The sequence below is a fragment of the Bos javanicus genome, chromosome 7, assembly GCF_032452875.1.
Source record: "Bos javanicus breed banteng chromosome 7, ARS-OSU_banteng_1.0, whole genome shotgun sequence".
Classification (NCBI taxonomy): Eukaryota; Metazoa; Chordata; class Mammalia; order Artiodactyla; family Bovidae; genus Bos; species Bos javanicus.
In genome coordinates, this window is record NC_083874.1 from 81,541,455 (window position 1) to 81,566,772 (window position 25,318).

At 37.8% G+C, this 25,318-nt stretch overlaps 1 protein-coding gene across 2 annotated transcripts in view; it reads left to right on the forward strand.

The window, feature by feature from the left end:
- Positions 1-25,318, forward strand: part of ATG10 (autophagy related 10) — a 257,357-nt gene that overhangs the window by 15,697 nt on the left and 216,342 nt on the right. For both annotated transcript variants that reach the window (XM_061424322.1, XM_061424323.1), the window contains one exon: positions 1,225-1,344. In XM_061424322.1, the coding sequence (XP_061280306.1) occupies positions 1,225-1,344 (120 nt within the window). The remainder of the gene's footprint in view (positions 1-1,224; positions 1,345-25,318) is intronic.

Sequence of the window (25,318 nt, forward strand, 5' to 3'; positions counted from 1 at the left end):
TAGTAAATTTGAATAATCAGAAAGAACACTGTACTGGGAATCAGCTAGTATAGATTGATCTTTGGCCCTGGAGTCGAACTGGGGTTTGAAGTTTTCTTCATTTGTATCTTTGAGTTTTCCTCATTTATATTCTTGAGATTTCCTGGTGGCTCAGTGGTAAAGAATCTGCCTGCCAATGCAGGAGATGCAGGTTCGATCCCTGGTTCTGGAAGATCCCCTGGAGAAGGAAATGGCAACCCACTCCAGTATTCTTGCCTGGGAAATACCATGGACATGGTACCCTGGTGGGTGACAGTCTGTGTAGTTGCAAAAAAGTTGGATATGACTGACCGACTAAACAACAACTACATTGTTGAACAGATTACTTTCCCTTTTTCTTTTGAGGAATGAGGACAGCAACAGCCATTGGGTTGTGTGAAGATTAAGTGGGAATGTGAAGTGTCCAGCATAAGTACCTGACATAGTAAGCAGTTACCAAGTGCTAAATTGTCTGATGATGCTTATCACTAACAAAGAAAATGTGGGCATTCACTTGGTCCAACTTTTCTCATTAGGAGACTGGAACTATATAATCTGTGAGTTTCCTTTCAGATGTTCTAAAGTTTTCTTTGTATAAACAGTATTTCATGTTTTGGACAGATTTATGTAACAAATATATGGATAATCCTTGATTTGTCACATTTGCTGAATCAATAAAGTAGATAATTAATTAGGTGATCATAACCTTACACCTTGTGAAACAGTTACTTTAGGCTTTGAAACATCATTTGTTAGTGAGTTGAACTTGAATAAAGTGGGAAGAATGGCCCCGCTCCACTAATCACTGTCATGCTGTTTATATAAGAGCTAAGGTGGGAGATAGAGAAGGAAGTCTGAGGAGGTTGTTTGGAAGCATTAACTTAGAAGGGAGATAATATAAACACTTGAAACTAAATTTATGGACAAACTAGACTTTTTGAACCATAGATATGTATTTGTTACAACTCAAAAACTAGGTTTTGAGTTTTCATGTTGATCACATTTTCTTCCTGATTAAAAGATGGGGATAGGGAGAGAAAGATGGAAACAAAACACTTTTTTTTTTTTTTTTTTGGAATGGCTCTGGGGTTATTTTCCAATGTACATGCCAAATTTTGGTTTGTTTAAAGAAATAACATGAATTAGCAGAATTCCTTTCAGTATTCATTCCACAGCTGATGTTAATACTTAGTTTTTATATTTCAGTTCTCGTTTAGTATGGAAGAAAATGAGTTCTTTGGAGAAAAAACCTTCCAGCATTATTGTGCAGAATTCATTAAACATTCACAGAAGATAGGTGATGGTTGGGAATGGAGAGCTTCAAAGGTAAGAATTTTATTTTCTATTTCGATGGAGGTTTTTATTTTTCCCCACTTAAATCCTCAGTAATTGAAAGTAATGTACGAAAGCTAGTTTGATTTAGTAAAAGGCTTAAATTGAAGAATATTTTAAAACAGATGTCTGTTTTATTACTTTAGCTATATATACTCATTATAATTAGGCTAATGAAGTATTATCTAGAAAAGTCCTTAGGTGACCTGCTTTAATTTAATAGATAAGAGTGCTTAGCATATTAATTATCTAAATGTAAACAGATGCTTCTGTGGTGCTTCAAACCATTTGTTTATTCTATTAATTTTCTTAGGAAACTACTTTTGTCCAGAGAGTGAAAAGATAATCCAGACATCAAACCATGGTCAAATAATCACAAATTCTGAATTATGGAGGACTGTCCAGTTCAGTTCAGTCGTTCAGTTGTGTCCGACTCTTTGCCACCCCATGTACTGCAGCACTCCAGGCTTCCCTGTCCATCACCAACTCCCGGAGTTTACTTAAACTCATGTCCATTGAGTCAGTGATGCCATCCAACCATCTCATCCTCTGTCGTCCCCTTCTCCTCCCACTTCAATCTTTCCCAGCATCAGTGAGTCAGTTCTTTGCATCAGGTGGCCAACGTATTGGAGTTTCAGCTTCAGCATCAGTCCTTCCAATGAATATTCAGGACTGATTTCCTTTAGGATTGACTGGTTTGATCTCCTTGCAGTCCAAGAGACTCCCAAGAGTCTTCTCCAACACTACAGTTCAAAAGCATCAGTTCTTTGGCGCTCAGCTTTCTTTATAGTCCAACTCTCACATCCATCCATACATGACCACTGGAAAAACCATAGCTTTGGAGGATTTCTTAATAATATAAACACATGTATCTTTGGGAATTTCTTAATAATGTAAACACATTCCCAAACATTCTTTCTTGTGGTTCTATTTAGTAATAGTAATGTAAAAAGTCTATATACTCATTTATTTCCACACATATATTTAGTAAGATTCTCTGCCTAAAGCTCTTTAAGAGGTCTTTGAAATCCCTTTTTTAGAGAATAAGTAAGTTTTTTCTATTTGATGTTTTATCTGATTTGTGAAAAAGTGGTGAAATCTTGTGTCTCTGTTGATTAGCTCTGTTTCCTATATGAAATCTGAGAAATGTGAACATTTTTGGGCTGATTCTTATGATTCAGAACTAGAGGCCAGGGAAATGCAGGTCTTGATCAGGTTCAGATTGTCACTGGGGAGAGAAGCCATGATTTTTTCTTGGGTGGTATGTCAGCTAAGCTTTGGCAGGGGCTTCATGTCAGGGTTCAAAAGTATAGAGTCAATTTCTTGTGGTAGATTCCAGCCCTATTCTGTAAGTTAATGATGGGACAGTTCATAAACCCTTAAGGTGTCTCTCAGTCTAGGATAATGTGATCTTAATAGTACCTTTTATTATTTTTGGTGCTGAGTATTTTATAATTTTGCTTTCTGTTATGTTTGAATTTCTAATCTTATTTCTTCTATGATTATTATCAACATATAAAGAAACTACTAATTTTTATATATTACTTTTGTAACCATTCATCTTACTAAATTCTCCTAATTTTCATAATTTTTCGGTAATTTCTGTTGTGTATTCTAAGTAGAATAAGGCTATCTACAAATGAGTTTTTTCTTGCCTTCTTTGTAATATTCTCTCTATTATTTTTATGAATTGAGTAGAAAACTGTTAATAGTAATAACAGATCTCTTTGTCTTCTTTGTGATTTTGATGTTAATGCTTCTGATATATAATGGTTAAAATGTTGGTTGTTTATTCATTGGATGAGAATAGATTTCTGACCCATTTTATCCTGTAATTTGTGTGATTATACTTTGGGAAGTTTCCCTTTCACCAGGTTAAAAAAAAAAAAAAGAATTTCTTCTTTTATCTTAAGCTAGAGGCTGAATAATAGATTCCTTACCTTTTCAGGGACCTAGTAGAGTGGGGGAGGGGAAGGTTAGAGAGGAAGTTGGGTGTGTGTGTATGTGTGTGTGTGTGTGTGTGTGTGTGTGTGTGTGTGTGTGTGTTGGGGGGCTTTGGGGAAGATCTCCAGGGGGGAATTATATGTCAGAAGTTTCTTCACTGAATTTGTTGAAAGTAGTGCCATAAGAGCCAGTTTCCAGGATTTGTTTTTATTCTTGGCCTTGCCTCTACTTCAAGGATGGGGATGGCTAAGTCTAGTTTCTTGTTTGCTGCCACTTTCTGCTGAGTTAGAAAAGCTGCCTACCCTTTGGAGTGAGAATTATGCCTCTAATTAAGGACTATTCTCTTTAATGTGGGCATGAGCCTATAGATACTATCAAAAAAACCCTAAAACATTCATCAGAGAAAATCTTTACAGCCTTAGGGTAAGGATTGCAAACTCAAGAGTCTGTGAAGACCTGGTGGGGTAATGTAACTGGGTCAAGCCGCTAGGGACAAGACAATGTGGACTCTGAGTCGGGGCCTATGGCTGACCAGAGTGCTCGGCCTGAGATAGGTTAGAAACATGGGCCCAGGAGCTTACCAGATCTTCCAAGAAAAGTAAAAAAGATTTAGGGTAATATCTAAATTTTTAAATGTTGGCAACTAATTTAAAAAGATACTTTCCAAAGACAGTGAGGACTGAACCCACATGCCATGGCTCTGTGTGTCCAGTGGGTGACTTCTGGAATTGGGTGTCTGCCTGGTGTTGACTGGTTTCTCACCTTGCCTCAATGCATGCTGTTGATCTGAATTAGGATAAAGGACTCCAGGCAAAGAGATCCTTCTCTACTGTATTTTAGAATGTTCGTATTTTTGCTACTTAATTTCTGCAGTCAGTGGCACCCCACTCCAGTACCCTTGCCTGAAGAATCCCATGGACAGAGGAGCCTGGTAGGCTGCAGTCCATGGGGTCGCTAAGAGTCGGACACAGCTGAGCGACTTCACTTTCACTTTTCACTTTCATGCATTGGAGAAGGAAATGGCAACCCACTCCCGTGTTCTTGCCTGGAGAATCCCAGGGGCGGGGGAGCCTGGTGGACTGCCGTCTATGGGGTCGCACAGAGTTGGACACTACTGAAGCGACTTAGCAGCAGCAGCAGCAGCTCTGCCCCTTCTTGCCCCTCATTTTTAAAAAGAACTTTGTTTATCCCTATATAAAGAGACTTCTTTGAAGAGTATGTATACTGTCACTCATATTTTCAGGTTTGTTCATAAACCACTTTGGTACCACCCATTTTATCTTTTGGAGAGGGCGATGGCACCCCACTCCAGTACTCTTGCCTGGAAAATCCCATGAACAGAGGGGCCTGGTGGGCTGCAGTCCATGGGGTCGAGAAGAGTCGGGCACGACTGAACGACTTCACTTTCACTTTTCTCTTTCGTGTATTGGAGAAGGAAATGGCAACCCACTCCAGTGTTCTTGCCTGGAGAATCCCAGGGATAGGGGAGCCTGGTGGGCTGCCGTCTGTGGGGTTGCACAGAGTCGGACACGACTGAAGCGACTTAGCAGCAGCAGCATTTTATCTTTTAATGTTTAGACAATTGGTGTAATTCAACATTTTAGGTAAGGCAAAATATCATTATTTCTGCAGAGTTGATGAGAAAAACAGTGTGAATGAAACATATAAATAATTTAAAATTTTAAAAGAAAGAAACTTAAAATATTCAAAATGTCCTAGTTTTTTATATCTGGAGGTATGCAGATTAAGGAGAGTGCTTCTAAATCAGTATTTTTTGGTGGGGCTTAATTCTTTTGGCATTTGGTCAGGACTGTTTTTGTTTTCCTACTCCTAACATCTCCAAACCCCTCAGGAGGTTGGTACACTCTTCCTAAGAGCCATTGTTTAATGTATCAGATATTAAAGATAGTTATGGTTAAGATTATAGGCTTCAGAGTTAGACCTGAGTACAAATCCTTGCTCTACCATTATTTCCTTTACCATAGTCCTCTACTAGCTGGATTTTAGACGATTTACTTAATGTAGCCAAATTTCATTTTCTTTACCTATAAAATAGGAATAACAATAATACCTAACATGGTTGTTGTTTGGATTAAATGAGATTTGCATTCTAAAAGTTCAGCGTAGTTTCTGGTATGTGGACAGTTATTGTATGATTATCTTTTTTAGGTGGTTGATTGAAATTTTCGGTGTCTTTTGTTAGATAAATAATGCTATGAATAAAATTGTAGTTAGGTTTTCAGAAAATTTTATGAAAGTGTATTAGCACCAAGTATACTGGATTGGTCTGAATGAAATTCTAGTTAGGTTTTCAGAAAACTATATGAAAACTATAAACTGTAGTATTGAAATATTGGGGCTTCCCTGGTAGCTCAGCTGGTAAAGAATCCCCCTGCAATACAGGAGACCCTGGTTTGATTCTTGGGTCAGGAAGATCACCTGGAGAAGGAATAGGCTACCCATTCAGTATTCTTGGGCTTCCCTGGTAGCTCAGCTGGTAAAGAATCCCCCTGCAATACAGGAGACCCTGGTTTGATTCTTGGGTCAGGAAGATCACCTGGAGAAGGAATAGGCTACCCATTCAGTATTCTTGGGCTTCCCTGGTGGCTCAGATGATAAATAATCCACCTGCAGTGCAGGAAACCTGGGTTGGATCCCTGGGTTGGGAAGATTCTCCTGGAGGAGGGCATGGCAACCCACTCCAGTATTCTTGCCTGGAGAATTCCTATGGACAGAGGAGCCAGGAGGGCTATAGTTCATGGGGTTGCAAAGAGTTGGACGCAACTAAGCACAGCACAGCGGACTGATACATTATTCTGAATTTTCTACAATAAGAAAGGAGAGCAGAAGATGGTAAATAGCAATGAATGCAATTGTTTGAAACCCATTAAAGGGTTACCTTGTTTTATTGCACTTTGTAGATATTGTATGTTTTACAAATTGAAGGTTTGTGGCAACCCTGTGTCGAGCAAGTCTATCAGTGCCATTTTTTCAACAGCCTTTGCTCACTTCATGTCTCTATGTCACGTTTCAATAATCTTCACAGTATTTCACATTTTTTCATTATTATTATATTTGTTATGGTGATCTGTGATCAGTGAAGTTTGATTTAGTATTGTGATTATTTTGGAGTGTCACGAACCCTGCCCATTAACAGTGAACTTAATAAATGTGTGTGTCCTAACTGCTCCACTGACTGGCCATTACACTATCTCTGTCCCTCTCCTCAGGCCTCTCTATTCCCTGAGACATTGCAATATTGAAATTAGACCAATTAACAATGTTACAATGGCCTCTAAGTGTTCAAGTGAAAGTAAGCTTTGCCTCACTTTAAATCAGAAACTGGAAATGATTAAGCTTAGTGAAGAAGGCATATCAAAAACTGAGACAGGTCAAAATTTAGGCCTCTTGCACGAAACAGTTAGCCAAATTGTAGATGCAAAGGAGAAGTTCCTGAAGGAAATCAAATGTGCTACTCCAGTGAAGACATGAACAATAAGAAAGTGAAACTGCTTTTCTTTAAGGAGAAAGCTTTAGTGGTTGGGAAGATCAAACTAGCCACAACTTCCCATAAGCTGAAACCTAATCCAGAGCAAGGCTCTAACTCTTCAGTTCTTTGCAGGCCGAGAAAGGTGAGGAAGTTGCAGAGGAAAAGTTTGAAGCTTGACAGAGTTTCACTCATGAGGTTTCAGGAAAGAAACCATTTCCATAACATAAAAGTGCAAGGTGAAACAGCAAGTGTTGATGTAGAAGCTGCAGCAGGTTATCTAGATCTAGCTAAGGTCATTAATGAAGGTGACTACACTAAGCAACAAATTTTCAGTGTTGACAAAACAGTATTCTATTGAAAGAAGATGCCATCTAGGACTTTATAGCTAGAGAGGAGAAGTCAATGCCTGGCTTCAAAGCTTCAGAGAACAGACTGATCAAATCTTTTGTTAGTGGCTAATGCAGCTGATGGGAGAAGGCAATGGCACCCCACTCCTGTACGGTTGCCCGGAAAATCCCATGGATGGAGGAGCCGGGTAGGCTGCAGTCCATGGGGTCACTAAGAATCAGACATGACTGAGCAACTTCACTTTCACTTTCCACTTTCATGCATTAGAGAAGGAAATGGCAACCCACTCCAGTGTTCTTGCCTGGAGAATCCCATGGATGGAGAAGCCTGGTAGGCTGCAGTCCATGGGGTCGCACAGAGTCGGACACAACTGAAATGACTTAGCAGCAGCAGCAGCAGCAATGCAGCTGATGACTTTAAGTTGAAGCCAGTGTTCATTTATCATTCTGCAAATCTTAGGGTCCTTTAGGTTATGCTAAATCTACTCTACCCATTTTCTATAACTGGAGCAAAAAATCCTGGATGACAGCACATCTATTTATAGCATCTCAATATATTAAGCCCACTGTTGAGACATACCATTCAGAAAAAAAGATTCATTCAAAATAGTACTGCTCATTGACTACATACCTAGTTACCCAAGAGCTCTGAGGGAGATGTACAACAAGATTAAAATTGTTTTTATGCTTACTAATACAACATCCATTCTGTGGCCCATGGATCAAGGAGTATTTTCAACTTTCAAGTCTCATTTTGTAAGAAATACATTTCATAAGACTGTAATAGTAACTCCTCAGGTGAATCTGGTCAAAGTCAATTGAAAGCCTTCTGGAAAGGATTTACCATTCTAGATGCCATGAAGAACATTTGTAATTCATTGGGAGAAATCAAAATGTCAACATTAACAGGAATTTGGAAGAAGTTCATTCCAACTCTCATGGATGACTTTGAGGGGTTTAAGACTTCAGTAGAGGAAGTTACTGTAGATATGGTAGAAATAGCAAGAGAACTGGAGTTAGAAATAGAGCCTGAAGATGTGACTCACTTGCTGGAGTCTCATGATAAAACTTGAAAAGATGAGTTGCTTCTTATGGATGAGCAAAGAAAGTGGTTTCTTGAAATAGAATTTATTCGTGGTGAAGATTCTGTGAAGAACTGACAACAAAATATTTAGAATATTATATAAACTTAGTTGATAAAGCAGCAGCAGGGTTTGTGAAGACAGACTCCAATTTATTTATTTATTTTTATTTTTTTGGCCACACTGTGCAGCTTGTAGGATCCTACACTTGGGTCATGAACATGAAAGCATGGAGTCATATCACTGGACCCAGTGATATGACTATCAAACAGCTATCAAATGCTATCAAACAGCACTGCATGCTACTGAGAAATCATTGGTGAAAGAGTCAATTGATGTGGTAGACTTCATTGTTGTCTTATTTTAAGAAACTGCCACAGCCATCCCAACCTTCAGCAACCACCACCATCATGAGTCAGCAGCCATCAACATAAAGGCAAGACACTCCACCAGCAAAATGATTATGACTTGCTGAAGGCTTAGATGATGGTTAGCATTTTTTAGCAATAAAGTATTTTTTGTTTATATATTGTGTTTTTATACTTAATGTTATTGCTCACTTAATAGTCTACAGTATAGTATAAACATAACTTTTATATATACTGGGAGACCAAAAAAAATTTGTTTGACTCACTGTATTGTGATATTTGCTTTTTGTTAGTCTGGAACCCAGCCCTCTATATCTCGAAGGTATTTCTGTGTATATTTAAAAAACCCATGAGCTCATAATGTTAGAGAAGGAAGGGGGATAGAGAGTGGTCGAGAGAGAGAAAGAGAGGGACAAACAGGCAGACAGAGAGGAGCAGAACAGACTCCAAACCTAACTCGTTGGACACCATTGGGAGTATCTAGGGCATCAACTCCTTGGTCTGAAAATTGTTGGTTAAAGGAAAAGAAATAAGCATTTATCCTGCATGTCCTGTATGAACTATATTTCATGGTAACTAAATAGCCTAATTTGAAACGTGAAATTTTTCTGCCCCCCCGCTCCTAGAATTCCAATAAACATAAAAAGGGCAATTGTTGTTCAATCGTTATATCATGTCCAACTGTTTGTGGCCCCAGGGACTGCAGTATTACAGGCTTCCCTGTCCTTCACTATGTCATTGAGTTTGCTCAGATTCATGTCCATTCAGTCAGTGATGCTATCTAATCACCTCATCCTCTGTCACCCACTTCTTCTGCCCTCAATCTTTCCCAGCATCAGGGTCTTTTCCAATGAGTCTGCTCTTCACATCAGGTGGCCAAAGTATTAGAGCCTCAGCTTCACCATCAAGTCCTTCCAATGAATATTCAGGGTTGATTTCCTTTAGGATTGATTGGTTTTACCTCCTTGCAGTCCAAAGGACTCTCAGGAGTCTTCCCCAGCACCATGATTCCAAAGCATCAATTCTTCAGCACTCAGCCTTCTTTATTTTCCAACTCTCACATCCATACATGACTACTGGAAAAACCTTAGTTTTGACTAGATGGACCTTTGTGGGCAAAATGATGCTTCTGCTTTTTAATATGATGTCTAGCTTTTTGTCATAGCTTTCCTTCCAAGGAGCAAGCGTCTTTTAATTTAATGGCTGCAGTCACTATCCACAGTGATTTTGCAGCCCAAGAGAAGAAAATCTGTCACTGCTTCCACTTTTCTTACTTCTATTGGCCATGAAGTGATGGGGCCAGATACCATAATCTTAGTTTTTAGAATATTGAGCTTTAAGCCAGCCTTTTCACTCTCCTCTTTCACTTTCATCAAGAGGCTTTTTAGTTCTTCACTCTGCCATTAGGGTGGTATCATCTGCATATCTAAGATTGTTGATATTTCTCCCAGGAACCTTGATTCCAGCTTGTGATTCATCCAGCCTGGCATTTCACATGATGTACTCTGCATATAAGTTAAATAAGCAGGATGACAATATACAGCCTTGTCATACTTCTTCCCCAATTTTAGAGTCATGTCCAGTTCTAACTGTAACTTCTTTGACCCAAATACAGGTTTCTCAGGAGACAGGCAAGGCAATCTGGTATTCCCATCTTTTTAAGAATTTTCCACAGTTTATTGTGATCCACACAGTCAAAGGCTTTAGCATAGTCTATGAAGCAGAAGTAGTTGTTTTTTTTGAAATTTTCTTGCTTTCTGTTTGACCCAACAAATGTTGGCAACTTGATCTCTGGTTCCTCTGTCTTTTCTAAATCCAGCTTGAACATCTGGAAGTTCTTGGTTCACATACTATTGAACACTAGCTTGAAGGAGTTTGAGCATAACTTTACTAGCATGTGAAATTAGTGCAATTGTACAATAGTTTGAGCATTCTTTGGTGTTGCCCTTCTTTGGGATTGGAATGAAAACTGACTTCAATTAGAAAATCACCACTTTTCAGTCCCTAATGAAAGAAATTAGTCAATAATAATTAGTAGGTGAAAACATTAGATGAAAAGTTAATGTGGAATTTACAAAAGAGGGATTGAGCTATCATTATCTGAACCTAGTAATCGATCTTAGCTTTGCTGAAAATAGGGTGAAAGTGTTAGTTGCTCAGTCATGTCTGACTCTTTGTGACCCCATAGAGTATTGCCCAACAGACTCCTCTGTCCATGGAATTCTCCTGGCAAGAATTAAAGTGGGTTGCCCTTCCCTTCTCCAGGGGATCTTCCCCACCCAGGGATCAAATCTTGGTCTTCTGCATTGCAGGCAGATTCTTTACCATCTGAGTCAATAGGAAAGCCCCCAAATAGGGTATCCAGATATTATGTACTTTCTGAAGTTTTATAACATGTATTACAGACCACAGTCTATGAAATATTCTTGCCACCAAATATGAACCCAAATAGAACCAATCAAGGAAGTCAAGTGATAGAGGACCAAGTTAATTGACACCATGGGAAGCAAATAGAAAAATCTAGAAATCTAAAGGACAACTGACCCAGTTTCCTTATAAAGTTGATGGGAGGGTTAAGAAGTGAGGAGGGGGATTATATTTCTAATTATTTAGAATTAAGAACCAGGTGTTTTGGGGTTTTGTTTTTAAAATATCCTTGAGGCAGCAAGCAGCATGTTGTTCTAGTGAGGAAAACTAGTGTGCAGCTCAGGTCATGTGAGACTTACTATGGGAGGGTGAGGCTGGTTCAGGAAATGGGTCTGTTGACCATAAGCTAGGATGTCTTGACAGTGTCAGCTTGCTATGAAAGTTTCTCAGTCCTTACTTTCCTTTTCTGAATTTATCTTGTTGACCTGTAACAAAGAGTTTGTAGATGGAGAACAGTTTTGGGGCTGGTAAGTTACAATTAGTTCTTGAATTGCCACCCGTTTAGACCACACTTGGAGTAGCACTACTCTAAATTAGTGGAAATTCAGGAACCATGCATTAATGTACTGTGTGAACCTTGTTTTGATCCTGACTCAAACAAAGCAACTGTAAAAGGACTTTTTGGGGGGGACAGTTGGGGATATTTGATTATGACTAAGGTGTAAAATGGTACTGATGAGGTTAGCAAAGAAAAAACACACCAGGGATAGATAAAGCAAATGTGGCAAAATCATGACATGTGTTGAATATGAGTAATGTGTATATAGGTTTGATTTTGGTACTGTTCTCTCTTTTATGTATGTTACATATGTGCTTCCTTTTGATGTCATAACAATTTATTCTTCACCCTAAACTTTATTTGTAATTACAAATGTTCTTACCCTTGTCTTAGATTCAGTACCCTTTTTGGGAATTTGTGTGGTTTAAAACTTCAAAGCAACTTGCTTTCTAAAATTTTTTCTTTTGTTTCGTGTTTTTACTTGCTAGATATGAGTAATTAGTTCTGTGATTCTACTTTTCACAGGTTATTGATAAAATAATTTCCCATAGTTTTTCAACTTACTCTCTCACTTTTGTATAGCAGAAACAGGAAAAGAGACCATTCAGATACTGAAAACAAAATATTCTACTAATCTTGAGATTAGATTTTATACAATTGACACTAGATTACTTTGTATGTTATTTTTAAAGAAGAATTAAAAGCCTTCTGCTCCCTTACCCCCACCCCTGCCCCATTAATCCCTGTCTCTTCAGTTAAATGTACTAGATTTTATCTTGAAATTTCATATCAACACACTAGAAATATTTTGATCATTTCCCTAACAGCTTAGGAGCTGATTATTTAAAGGACTTATTTCCTAATTTATGTAGATGTAGAGTAAAAACTTTAAATTTTACTTTATTCTTAGAAATTTAAAATTAAAATTTTTTTGATTCCTGATTTTTTAATTTCTTTTTAATTCCTTCTTTTCAGTAGTCTTTCTGATTAATTCACATTGATTTTCTTAAAGCCCTTTACCATATCCTAATTACATCAAATTCGTATTTTTAAAATAGATTCTAAAACATTTCCATATTTTACTGTATTCCATCTTTTAACACTGTCTTACTAGAAAATTCACCCCACCCTTCCCATTTATTCTCCTACCCTGCTGAATTTCACACCTTGTTTATTTGCACAGCTACCTTTATACCTTCATTGGCGCTTCAGATGGTAAAGAATCTGCTTACAATGCAGGAGACCTGGGTTCGATCTGAAAGATCCCCTGGAGAAGGGAATGGCTACCCACTCCAGTATTCTTGCCTAGGAAATCCCATGGACAGAGGCTTCTGTAGATCTATAGTCCATGGGGTCACAAAGAGTCAGACATGACTGAGTGACTAACAGTCACCTTTAAGTGAACCTTAAAAGTGAATAAAGTGAAATACAGTGAACCTTTATTTTTAATGTCTTATTATGAAAAATTTTAAATATACAAAAGTAAAGAGGATAGTATAATGAATTCCCACGTACCTGTCACCTTACTTCTATAATGATCAACTCGTAGCCAGGAACATACTCTTAAAGCATATGTGGCATATAGGAAGTGCCATAATATATCTCAATTTAATTAAGTTGGCTTTCTTTTTTCCCTCCCCTAGTTTGTCTTAAAATTATGGATTCTTCAAGTACACTCTAAATTTATTTATCATTAATATTAAATTAATGAATGAACTCAGGAAAAGACTCTAGAGACCTAAAATATTATTTCAAGAAATATTTATTTATTTTAAAAATTATAGGAGAATACCTATACATGACATAAAATATATCATCTTAACCATTTTTAAGTGTATAGCTCAGCAGACCAATGTGCAGTTCACATTGCTGTGCAACCAAGTTACTGAACTCTTTTCATCTTACAGAATCAAAACTCTACACACATTAAACACTAACTACTCATTCCCCCCCACCCTAACCCCTGGCAACCATCCTTCTACTTTCTATGAATTTGACTACTGTAGTTATCTCACATAAGTGGAATCAAACAGTGTTTATCTTTTTGTGACTGTCATTTTGTTTAGCATGAAGTCTTCCAAATTCACCCATTATTTCTACAAATGTTGAGTTGGGATGTTAAGAAGTAGAGGACTAAACAGAGTTGGGGGTGAATTTCTGTTAAATGATGACATTTTGAATTATATGGCCTCATTCTGTTAAGAGATTTCACTTCTTTTATTTTGAAGCACAACATTATTAAGGAGGATTAAATGTATGTCTGATAAGACTAGATTTTCACCAGTCTCAAATTTGCTGATACTGTATAAATCCAACTGGATATTTCTATCAGAAACATAATCAAATTAGAAAGTAAATAGTGGAATTAATGGGGACTTCCCTATGGCTCAGTCGGTAAAGAAATCTGCCTGCAGTGCAGGAGACTACTTGAAATAAAATAAAATAAAATACAGGATACCTGGGTTTGATCCCTGTGTCAGGAAGATCCCTTGGAGAAAGAAATGGCAACCCACTGCAATATTTTTGCCCGGGAAATTCCATGGACAGAGGAGCCTGGTGGGCTGCAATCTCTGGGGTCACAAAGAGTCAGACACAGCTTAGTGACTAAACCAATAGAATTAATATCTTAAATACAGTTATTTTTCCTACCCATTAATTTTTGTGGTTTTTATACATTGAGCTGTTGGAATGAGGATTTTTATTTTAAAGGTGAAATATTAACTATCCCACTTTTTGATCTCTGTGTACGCAATATCCTTAGATTCCTTGCTAAAATTTAGTGACAGTTTTAAAGTTTATGAGAAGAATAGTCATTTGCTACAGGCTTCATAAGTATAATCTTTTTTTATGTGAAGTGAAGTGAAAGTCTCTCAGTTGTGTCTGACTCTTTGCAACCCCATGGACTATACAGTCCATGGAATTCTCTAGGCCAGAATACTGGAGTGGGTAGCCTTTCCTTTTTCCAAGGATCTTCCTAACCCAGGAAACGAACCCAGGTCTCCCACATTGCAGGTGGATTTTTTACCAGCTGAGCCACAGTTTTTTATGTGAGTAACAAATAAATGCATTTGTTGGTTTGAAATACTTAGTTTTGCTTAACTTTTATTTTTCTTCTTTCAGCTTATTAATTTTTTATATATCCCTGTATTAATCCTTTTTAGGGTGGTTGTGAGCCATTATTGCTGTTAGTTTTAGTTTAATGCTGTATTTGCTCAAGTCATCTACTGTGAATTACTGACATATTGTTTCTGGCCCCAAATGTCTCTAGATAAAGATTAGATATATTGCCTTCACATAGTCTTTTGATTAGGCTGAAGTAGAGTTTTTTTTTTTTTTTAGCTTATCTTTGGAGATTAGGAGAAAAATGCACTTGGAACAGCATGCTGTGTTTTTGTAATAAATATTGACTCATAGTCAGTTACACTAGATTTTTCATTCATAATTTATTGTGTGTTATGATATGATCTGTCACTTAAGCATATGCAAATCTTAAGCAATCATTTCAAGAAGAACAGGTTGTATCACTTGTGAATTAAATATTTTTGAACACCATTTTTAAAGCTTGTCAAGAGTATCAGAGAAAGGAAAGCTGTAATACTTTATAAATTTATCAGTTGAATTTAAACAATGATAGTAATTGTGCACATCTAACACTTAAAAGCACATTTTTGGCTAACTGTGATGTTTGGGTTCATTGGGCAGACTGGCAGGGTGTATTTCGAAAAGCCTCCTAGAGAGTTAATATTGGTAAATTTATAAAGCTCAGTATCTGACCCACAGATTCAGATAGAATGGAATGGAGCTATCTCTCAAAGAGGGATCCACTTTAAGCGATGTCAAATAATATATGTATACATACACATGTACACACACATATCCTTTGACATTTATATTCTAAGATACATGTGTGTGTGTGTGTGTGTGTGTGTGTGTGTGTGTGTGTGTATGCTAAGTCTCTCCAGTCATAGCTCACTCTTTGTGACCCTATGGACTCTAGCCCATCAGTCTCCTCCATCCATGGGATTTCCCAGGCAAGAATACTGGAGTGGGTTGTCATTTCCTTCTCCAGGGAATCTTCCCAACCCAGGGATTGAACCCGTGAGTGTCTCCTGCATTGCAGGCAGATTCTTTATTGCTGAGCTACCAGGGAAGCCCCATATATATAATACATATATATAATATAGTTAATAAACTATGCTATGCTATGCTAAGTCACTTCAGTCGTGTCCGACTCTGTGCGACCCCATAGACAGCAGCCCACCAGGCTCCCCCGTCCCTGGGATTCTCCAGGCAAGAACACTGGAGTGGGTTTCCATTTCCTTCTCCAATGCATGAAAGTGAAAAATGAAAGTGAAGTCGCTCAGTTGTGTCTGACTCTTAGCAACCCCATGGATTGCAGCCTAATAGGCTCCTCTGTCCATGGGATTTTCCAAGCAAGAGTACTGGAGTGGGGTGCCATTGCCTTCTCCAAATAAACTATATATATATATATATATATAATTAATAAATTGATATATATATATATCAGAATCTAGTTTATTAACTTATAATGAATAGAATTGTCAAATGAATCAGAATGCTTCTGTCATCACGATTCGTTTTGTTTTGTAGGTGAACAAATCACAATTGCATGAATACAGAATGAGTACAAATTCTCATGTATAGTTGTATGAAACATTTAGTGGCACAATCTAAGAGTGGCATCATACATCTTGCTCTGCAGTAGGAATAATTTTACCATTTGAGGCCAAATTGTTTAAAGTATGTAGGGTAAAAATCTCTTTCTTAAACAGTGTAGTGGGCAACGCCAGTATTTCCTCCACTGATCTTTTTTTTTTTTTTGAGTTTTCATAACTGACCAGTCTCTTTTGGTTGCTGTTTGATTATAGTTAGACTGGGGAGCTGTTCTCTCTCTTTTAGGGTAATTTGCCCATCTGCTCTGATCTCTTATGAGTTAATTTCATGCTTGAACTCAGAAATGCTTATTTCAAAAGCCTTGGACTAGGCCTCCAGTTACAGACAACATTACCCTGATCTTTAATGTTTGGAGAGAGAGAAAAAAAAATCGTAAAAGAATCACATTACTCTAATACAATTGTGGTTGCTTTGCTGAATTTCCTTCACATGTAGGCTTTCATTTTTAGGTTCTCTTAAACATGTGTTACTGTATTTCCCAATTGGGATTTTAATGGTTGCTGTTTTAAATTTAAAATATTGGAGTGAAATTACGTATCTGCAACATTGTCTTTCCTTTTAGAAACAGAATAGATGCTCACTTTAAAGATTGATTCTGCTGGATATATTTTGCAACTAGTTACCTAAATGAACTGTCTTACTACATCTAGTGCTTTTGAAAATAATGATTTGGTGCTTTCCATGTCATCTGACATAGCAAAAATATGGTTTCTTTTCCGATATTTATGGCTTCATTTTGTGACAATTTCCAGAACTAATTGTGTGCTGTAACAGCAATAACATGTATTCTTGCTTTATAGCATCACTTTGTAAGTATATAGCAGTCTTCTTTTCTTCATTTTGTGTCAGGATAACTTGAATAAATGAATAAACTTAGGCACCAAGATAACAATTGACTTGCCCAAGTTTGAGCTACAACTGAAGCAAGAACCCAGGTCTTTGAACACTACAATACCATATTTCATATATAATATTATTTTTCTAAATATTAATAATAGTCTTTATGCAAAGTTTAGTTACATAAGTGATCTCATACATTTTAGACTTCTGTATCCTCAAGCTTAATATAATCAAATTTGAGCTCATATCTTTCAACCTTTTCTCAGTTGAATTCTTTGTTTTAGTAGATGGCTCTACCATCATTCTGGCTCAGGCCATAAAACTGAAGAATTTTACATTCATTGTCTCCTCAATACCTAGACGTTTTGGATCATTATATTCACTTAAAAATCTCTCACATTGACTTACCTCTGCCTCCTCTGTCCTCCTTTTCCATTGCTACTGTTTTGGCTCAGACCGTTGTTTCTGCTTTCTGTCTCTGCTCTTGTACTCTGCCAACCTGACTTCCACCCTGCCAAAGTGATCTGTCTATAAAACACAATTCCAATCCATTACTCCCTGGTTAAAATCCTTAAGTGATGCTTTGTTATTTCAGGATATAGTTCAGGCTCCTTATCTAAGCATATGCAGCTCATGCCCCCAAAAGATATATTCTTTTGAGTCTGGCTTTGTTTGCTCAGCATTCATTTATGCATAGCTTTAGGGTCAGCAAGTGGACAGCAAGTTATGCTGGGACACCTGAGCATGATGGATGGAGTAAGACTTCCACCCTTCCTGAAGGACTGTGTGTGGGATGTGGAACACATTCAAATTTCAGACAGGTTTATACTCTGCCCTGCTTTCTAGTTTCTCCCATGTCCTCTGTTCATGTGAACAACCTCACCATCAGCCCAGGACTTGAAGACAGTGTAGTTTTCTTGAGGTATGTGGGTGGGAGGCAGCCAGGGTTGTTAGCAGAGTTCAAGACCCTCTTGGTCTCTCTTTTCCAGGATCTACCTATTTTACCTTTTGGTTTTGTTGTTGGGAGGCTGCTTGTCCCAACTGGGATGGCTCCCTCAGACTTGCTCCTGAGATTGCTACTTCTGCTGGGGATGCTGCTAGACTGCATATTTTCATCTTTGGCTCCAAAACAATTTGAGTCTTTCCAGCCTTGAAGCTGCCCTAGCTTGCAGTCTAGGGAGACCGCTCGCCCTGACCACTGACCACAGGGGAGGGATAGTAGCAGCCCCAGGCAGGAGTGTCACAGAGTCCCACTGTTCTTACCCTAATTTCAGCAGTGTTTCATGAATAAGTGCTTCTTACTGTGTTTGATTTTGGTTGATTACCAGATTCCTGAAATGGTTACTTTTTAAAAATAATTTTGAACACTTTCAAAGTTGTTTTTTGGAGATTTGGCATCCAGTCTCCTGAGGCCACCGGGTGATTTTAATTTCCATTTTTCTAAAAACTAGTTCATTTGAGCACCTTTTCATGTTTGTTAGTTTACCATACGATCCTTTGTGATTTGTTTGGTTAAGTCTTTTGCCCATAATCACTAAATATTTTTTAGAGATTAAATTTAAGCAGATAGGTAACACTGACCCTAAGTTTGGCTTAGATGCCTTCTTCTTCTCTGTATTTTCATAGAACTGATGCATGGTTTTATATGGTGGTTATCTGTATCTGATTCTCCATGGTAGTTTCAAAGCTCCTTGACTACAGGAATTTTGTTTCTATATCCTTGGTGCTTAGCATAGTAAGCACTCTGTATGCATTTTTAAAGAATTGAATTAAAATCATATAAACTGGAATTCTGCCAGATTTTTTATTCGTGTAAATACATTTCATTATATTTCATTTCACAGTGGGTCATTGACTAGTATTTAAAAACCTATTTGTTTTATAAGAAATTTCATTTAGTAAGTAATATTCCTTATTAGTAGAATGAATCATTGGGTCCAGTGTTATTATGTAATGTCATCAGTGACTTCTAAGTTTATTGCTGCTAAACTCTGGTAAATTGTTTGATCTTTCAGTAGTATTTGACAAGGATTGATCATACTTTTCTCCTTGATATATTCATTTGGTATCCTTAGTCTTTTGATTTACTGCCTAAATTATTCTTCATTCTTTTTTAGTCTCCTTTTCTGTTTTTTCTTTTTTCCACAACCTCATAATGTTAGTGCTTAGGTCCTATTCTCTTGTTTAGCTAATCTCATGACCCTGGAGGTCATCATTTAAATTGTAACAAATGGTAATTACTCCTAAATGTATACCTCTTGTCCAGACTTCTCTCTTGAATTCCAGATTCATAAGGCCAACTTCTTACTTAACGTTTCTACTTTGATGTCTCCACTTAGTCTCAACATGTCCAAAATTAAACTCTAATAAATCTCCTCCCAGACTTTCTCCTTTCAACTGATGGCAATTCCAGTTTTTCAGTTGTTTGAACTACTGGAGATATCCTTCACTTCTGTATTTCTCTCTTATTCCCCATCCTGTTGCCTCCACCTTCTAGGTATTCTGATACCTAGAATCAGACCATTTCTCATTATCTCCCTTACTTCCCAGGTGGCTCGGATGTTAAAGAATCTGCTTGCAGCGCTGGGAGACATGGATTTGATTCCTGGGTCAGGGAGATCCTCTGGAGAAGGGCATGGCTACCCACTCCAGTATTCTTGCTTGGAGAATTACATGGACAGAGGAGCCTGGAGGGCTACAGTCCCTGGGATTGCAAAGAATCAGACATGACTGAATGACTGACACACACACACACCTGCTACTGCTCTGGTGAAGCATCAACTTTTACTAGAATTACGTTCCCAACCACCTAACCATCAGCCTGCTTCCACCCTTGTATTCCTATGGTGTAACCCATTTAAAATGGGAGTCATATTGTATCAGTCACTTCTCAATTCTAAGTGAAAGCCAAAGCATTTACAGTCACCTGTAAACTTTGTGATCTGCTCCCTCTGCACTCTCTTACTTTTCTGACATCACTTCCTACTTCCCTCCTTTCATTCACAACCATCCAGGCAAACTGACTTTCTTGCTGTTCCTCAAACACACCAGACAAACACTACCTCCTGGGCAGGGTTGGGGTTGGGGAGTGGTCTCTGAATTGACTGGGCCTTCTTTTAGAACATTCTTCTTCCAGATATGACTAACTGCTCCCGTTTCTCTGTCCTCCCATCCCATGTGTTCGCTCACATGTCACCTTCTTACTGAGGCTTCCCTGACCACCTTATTCAACATTTCACACTACTTGGTCTCCTTACCTACAGTCTTACTCCTGATTTTCCTTATCCTCCTCTACTCTTTTTCTCGTAATATTAGTCACCTTCTGTAACTTACTTTTTTTTTTTTTTAATACCTTCAGTGAGTTTATTTTTTTAGACTCATTTTCTTTTTTTGAGAAGTATAGAACAAAATACAATTATTAGAGGACAGCTCAGTTCAGTTCAGTTGCTCAGTCGTGTCTGACTCTTTTCAACCCCAGGAACCACAACACGCCTGGCCTGCCTGTCCATCACAAACAGCCAGAGTCCACCCAAACCCATGTCCACTGAATCGGTGATGCCATCCAACCATCTCATCCTCTGTTGTTCCCTTCTCCTCCTTGCCCTCAATCTTTCCCAGCATCAGGGTCTTTTCAAATGAGTCAACTCTTCACATCAGGTGGCCAAAGTATTGCAGTTTCAGCTTCAACATCAGTCCTTCCAATGAACACCCAGGACTCATCTCCTTTAGGATGGACTGATTGGATCTCCTTGCAGTCCAATGGACTCTCAAGAGCCTTCTTCAACACCACAGTTCAAAAGCATCAATTCTCTGGTGCTCAGCTTTCTTTTTAGTCCAACTCTCACATCCATACATGACCACTGGAAAAACCATAGCCTTGACTAGATGGACCTTTATTGACAAAGTAATGTCTCTGCTTTTGAATATGCTATCTAGGTTGGTCATAACTTTCCTTCCAAGGAGTAAGTGTCTTTTAATTTCATGGCCGCAGTCACCATCTGCAGTGATTTTGGAGCCCCAAAAAACAAAGTCAGCCAATGTTTCCACTGTTTCCTCATCTATTCGCCATGAAGTGATGGTACTGGATGCCATGATCTTAGTTTTCTGAATGTTGAGCTTTAAGCCATCTTTTTCACTCTTCATTTTCACTTTCACTTTCATCAAGGTTCTTTAGTTCTTCTAAACTGTCTGCCATTAGAGGACAGCTGCTCTACAATACTGTGTTGGCCTCTGCCACACATCAGCACAAATCAGCTACAGGTATACATATTATGTTTATTGTTTAATGTCTCTTTTCTACTGTTTAATCTATGAGGATAGAGATCTTTGTTTGCTGATATGCCCAAAGCAGCTGGAATATCATTGGGTATAAAGTAGATACACAGACATATTTGTTAAACGAATGATTGAATATCTGACTTTCTGGGAAAAAAATATCTACACTTTGAAGAATTTTATTAGACAAAAAGTTTTATTTGAAAAAATATGAGAAATTTAAAAAAATGCCAATGTTCTTCTTTTATCCCTTAATTGATGAATTAGGATCCATGAAAACACCATAAAATTTACATAAAAAGTTAATAAGTATCATTCAAATAACCTCTTCAGGGCAGTCTTTTTAATAAAACTGGCATTTCTGTATAAATGGAATTTTCTATAATGATATGCAGTATAGTAGAATTTAATGCATACTTTAGATTTTAAAATAACCATGTAACAGTGTGTTGAGTGGGACCTTTTTATCTTGTTCCCGATTTGCAGCTAAGGCCCCAAGCTGAGGACAAAAGACTTTGAATAACTAATTTTCTATATTTGGATAGCTATGAATAATCTACTAGCCACTGGGGCCAGAAACTTGCCTGCAGAGACTGCTCAGAGGAACCATTCCTGAAGAACTGGCATTTTCCACCCTATTCCAATATGAGAATAGAATTCAGCAGAGCAGAAATGCACAGTTTGTAATGAGAAATGATTCCCTCCCTCCCAAATTTCTTTTAGTTCCCCAAAGAACCACTTGTAAAGAGTATGGGGTACTTTCAAGTTGGGAGGGGGGTCATTCATTGTTTGGTTGAACATTTGTTTCTCCATGGACTTGCTGATCTGCCATGTTTTTTTTTTTTTTTTTTTTGCTGGAGCAGGACTAAAGGGAATTGATGGTAGTAGTTGGGGGCAGAGGATACTGTTTAATCTGTTTAATATGGTCACTTCATAGAGTAGCTGTGCTGAACCTAGTTTTTCCTTGTCCTGCTCAGGCCAGGAGGGCGTAGAGGGACCTCAGCAGTGGAAAAGGACAGATAGTTACTGTCTAGATCAGGTAAATGTCCCTGTAGGATCTTCTGAAGAGCCCATTTAATCACTCATGAAGGAGCTAGCAGCTACATGCCTGCCATTTGCAGGAGCAGTGACACCCAGTCATTGTCAGCCAGAGGAGCAACAGCAGACAACAAGGAGAGGACTGTGACTGCATATAGTTGAGTAAGGGGAAGATCTTCTTTCCTACTTCCAGTTTTCAAGCCATGGGCTTCTGGAAGAAGTAGTGAGAGGCAGGTTTCTCTGAGCAGGACAATGCTTCTTTTCTCCATTCTAAGCTGCGGAGACTGTGGGTTGAACTACAGGGAAAAAAGAGCTTCAAATTCATTTTGAGCCTGAAATCTTCAAAGTAGCAAAAATAATACAAGATTGAGTCTTAATTATCTGAAGGTTCAAATTCTAATAACTGAAAGCATCTAAAAAGTATAGAATGGAACCAAATTGTTTTTAAGGATCCCTAGTATATCAGTTGTGGGCTTTCCTGGTGGCTTAGTGGTAAAGAACCCACCTGCCAATGCAGGAGATGCAGGTTCGATCCCTAGTTCTGGAAGATCCCCTGGAGAAGAAATGGCAACCCACTCCAGTATTCTTGCCTGGGAAATCCCATAGACAGGGGAGCCTGGTGGGCTACAGTCCATGGGTCACAAAGAGGTTGGACACAACTTGTTGACTAAACAACAATAGCAACAATATATCACTTAGGTATTACAGCATAATAAATCATTATAAAACTTAGTGGTTTAAAACAACCACCATTTATTATTTCTCAAATATCTACCAGTTGGCCGGACTATTCTGCTGACCTATGGTAGGCTCAGTTGATGTCCACAGGGCTTACTTAGGTATGTACGAGATTGGCCAAAATGTTCCATTGGGTTTTTCCATAACGTCTCATGGAAAAACCCAATGAACTTTTTTTGGCCAACTCAATACAATCCAGCTGAGTATTGGCTTGGAGCTGGCTTGTCTAAGAGGGCCTCACAAAGAAGGGTGATTCAGCCTGGTTCTGTGTTTCAGCAGGTTGGCCTGAACTTGTTCTCATGGCAGTGGTTAGGGTCCAAATGAAGACAGTAGAAACACTCAAGCACTCTTGCAGACCTCCACTTGAGCTTTTCTTGGGTGGAGGTGGGGTCAAGCTCAGAGTCAGTGTGGAAAGGCACTGCTGAAGGACAACGATATAGGGAGGTGTAAAAAATTGGGCTCACTAAGGGTCGCAAAGAGTCGGACATGACTGAGCAACTGAACAACAACAACAAAGACAGTTGATCAGCAGCACTTATCAAGTGAGAAAGAAGATTCCACACAGGAGTGCTAAGAGCAGTTACTGGAAAAAATAAATCCATTTCATACTTTTGCTCTGAGAAGTAGATCCCTTAATCATTGATTATAATTGATTTGAACTACATAGGCTCTTAAGACAGAGACTGTTTCTTCTGTATATTCTTTCTAATGTATGAGTTTACCCCAATCTTTAAATATTTAAAGATTGAGTTTACTCCAGCCTTTAAAGTCATTGTTTAAAGATTCTGATGTTTTAATTTGGGAGGTCACACTGAATTTGAATATATGTAATCTACACAATAGATCGGTAGGTAATATCTAAATTCATATACAGAAAATGTGTGGAATTTGGAGATGAATGGCAGAAGGTATAACAAGGAAAGTTATAAGAGGTTGCCTCTGGGTAGGCTGACCAGAGAATGGGGAGGAATAAAAAGGGGGTTACTGATTTTTGTTATAACTGCTTTTTAGTACAGCTTGACTTTTTAAATTATGTACTAAATTATTTTGATTAAAATGAGTAAAGTTTTTTTTCTAAAGAGAAAAGTCCATTTTCAAAGCACCATCATTGTGCTGTTATTTACATATAATATCTCATTTAATTTAATCCCCACAACATCTGTATGAGTTAGCAGTTATTGTATCTACTTCAGATGAGGCATGGGGGCCTAGAGAAGTTAGTGACTTGTCCAAGGTTACCTGGTCTTTATGTAAAAGGCAGTGTCAGGGTTGGAACCAACGTGTGTCTGCTTCTAAGGACTATGGACTTAACCCTCAGCTTGCAGTTTAATACTGAATTCATCTAACTCAGTTAGAAGCTAAAGTTTAATCTGCTCTATACCAGAGGCCCATGTTATTTTGTAGCTGAGAGAAGAGAACTGGGATATATATATTTTTCTTCCTACTTTGAAATTTTAGTTGCTTCTTAAAAACACCTAGGCTTGATATGGAAAAATAGCAGTTGAGCAAATTCTTCCAGTGAGAATATGATGACTATCTATCATGTCTAAATTTGCTCTGAGGAAAAAGCTTTTATTTAATAATTTCAGTATTAGATGCTTGGATTTTAGATGTTGGATTATAGTAACACCGATGTTTAGATTTTTATTAAAAGGTCTATTTGTAATAAAGAAAAGCATTTATAGTTAGGAGTTTGATTAAGATGAACTGTTTTGTTTTCATGAATTTTTCAAGTTATCAGTATCCAGCTGTATTAGCTTTAGGTGTTAAATTTGGTACAAACTTCATATACTAATTGCCCTTAACAGTTGCTGTAGATATTTACTGCAAAATGTCATTGAAAAGACAGATTTAATGTATTAGTTTAGTATACATGGTGATTTAAAGATTAAAATATGTTAAATAAACTGTGTTAGAAATTATAAATAAACTAAAATGAGTAAAATTATCCTTAAATTGTTAAACAAGTCTTCACATTTAATGTTACATTAATGAGTTTTGTACAGAGACTGTTTAGAATAAAATCTCTTTTTCATCAGATATTGCACATATGCCTTCACTGTTTGCTTTTCTTCAAAGTAAAACTTAATGAAACAGCTAATAAAACCCAATTTTGCTCCTGATTCTCAAAAGAGGCAAGCCCTTGAAGTGCACCCACTGTTTATTCTTTTGCACTGGTTTTTGCTACTTTTCAGCATGTAAATTTTCCTGTAATGGAAAACAGT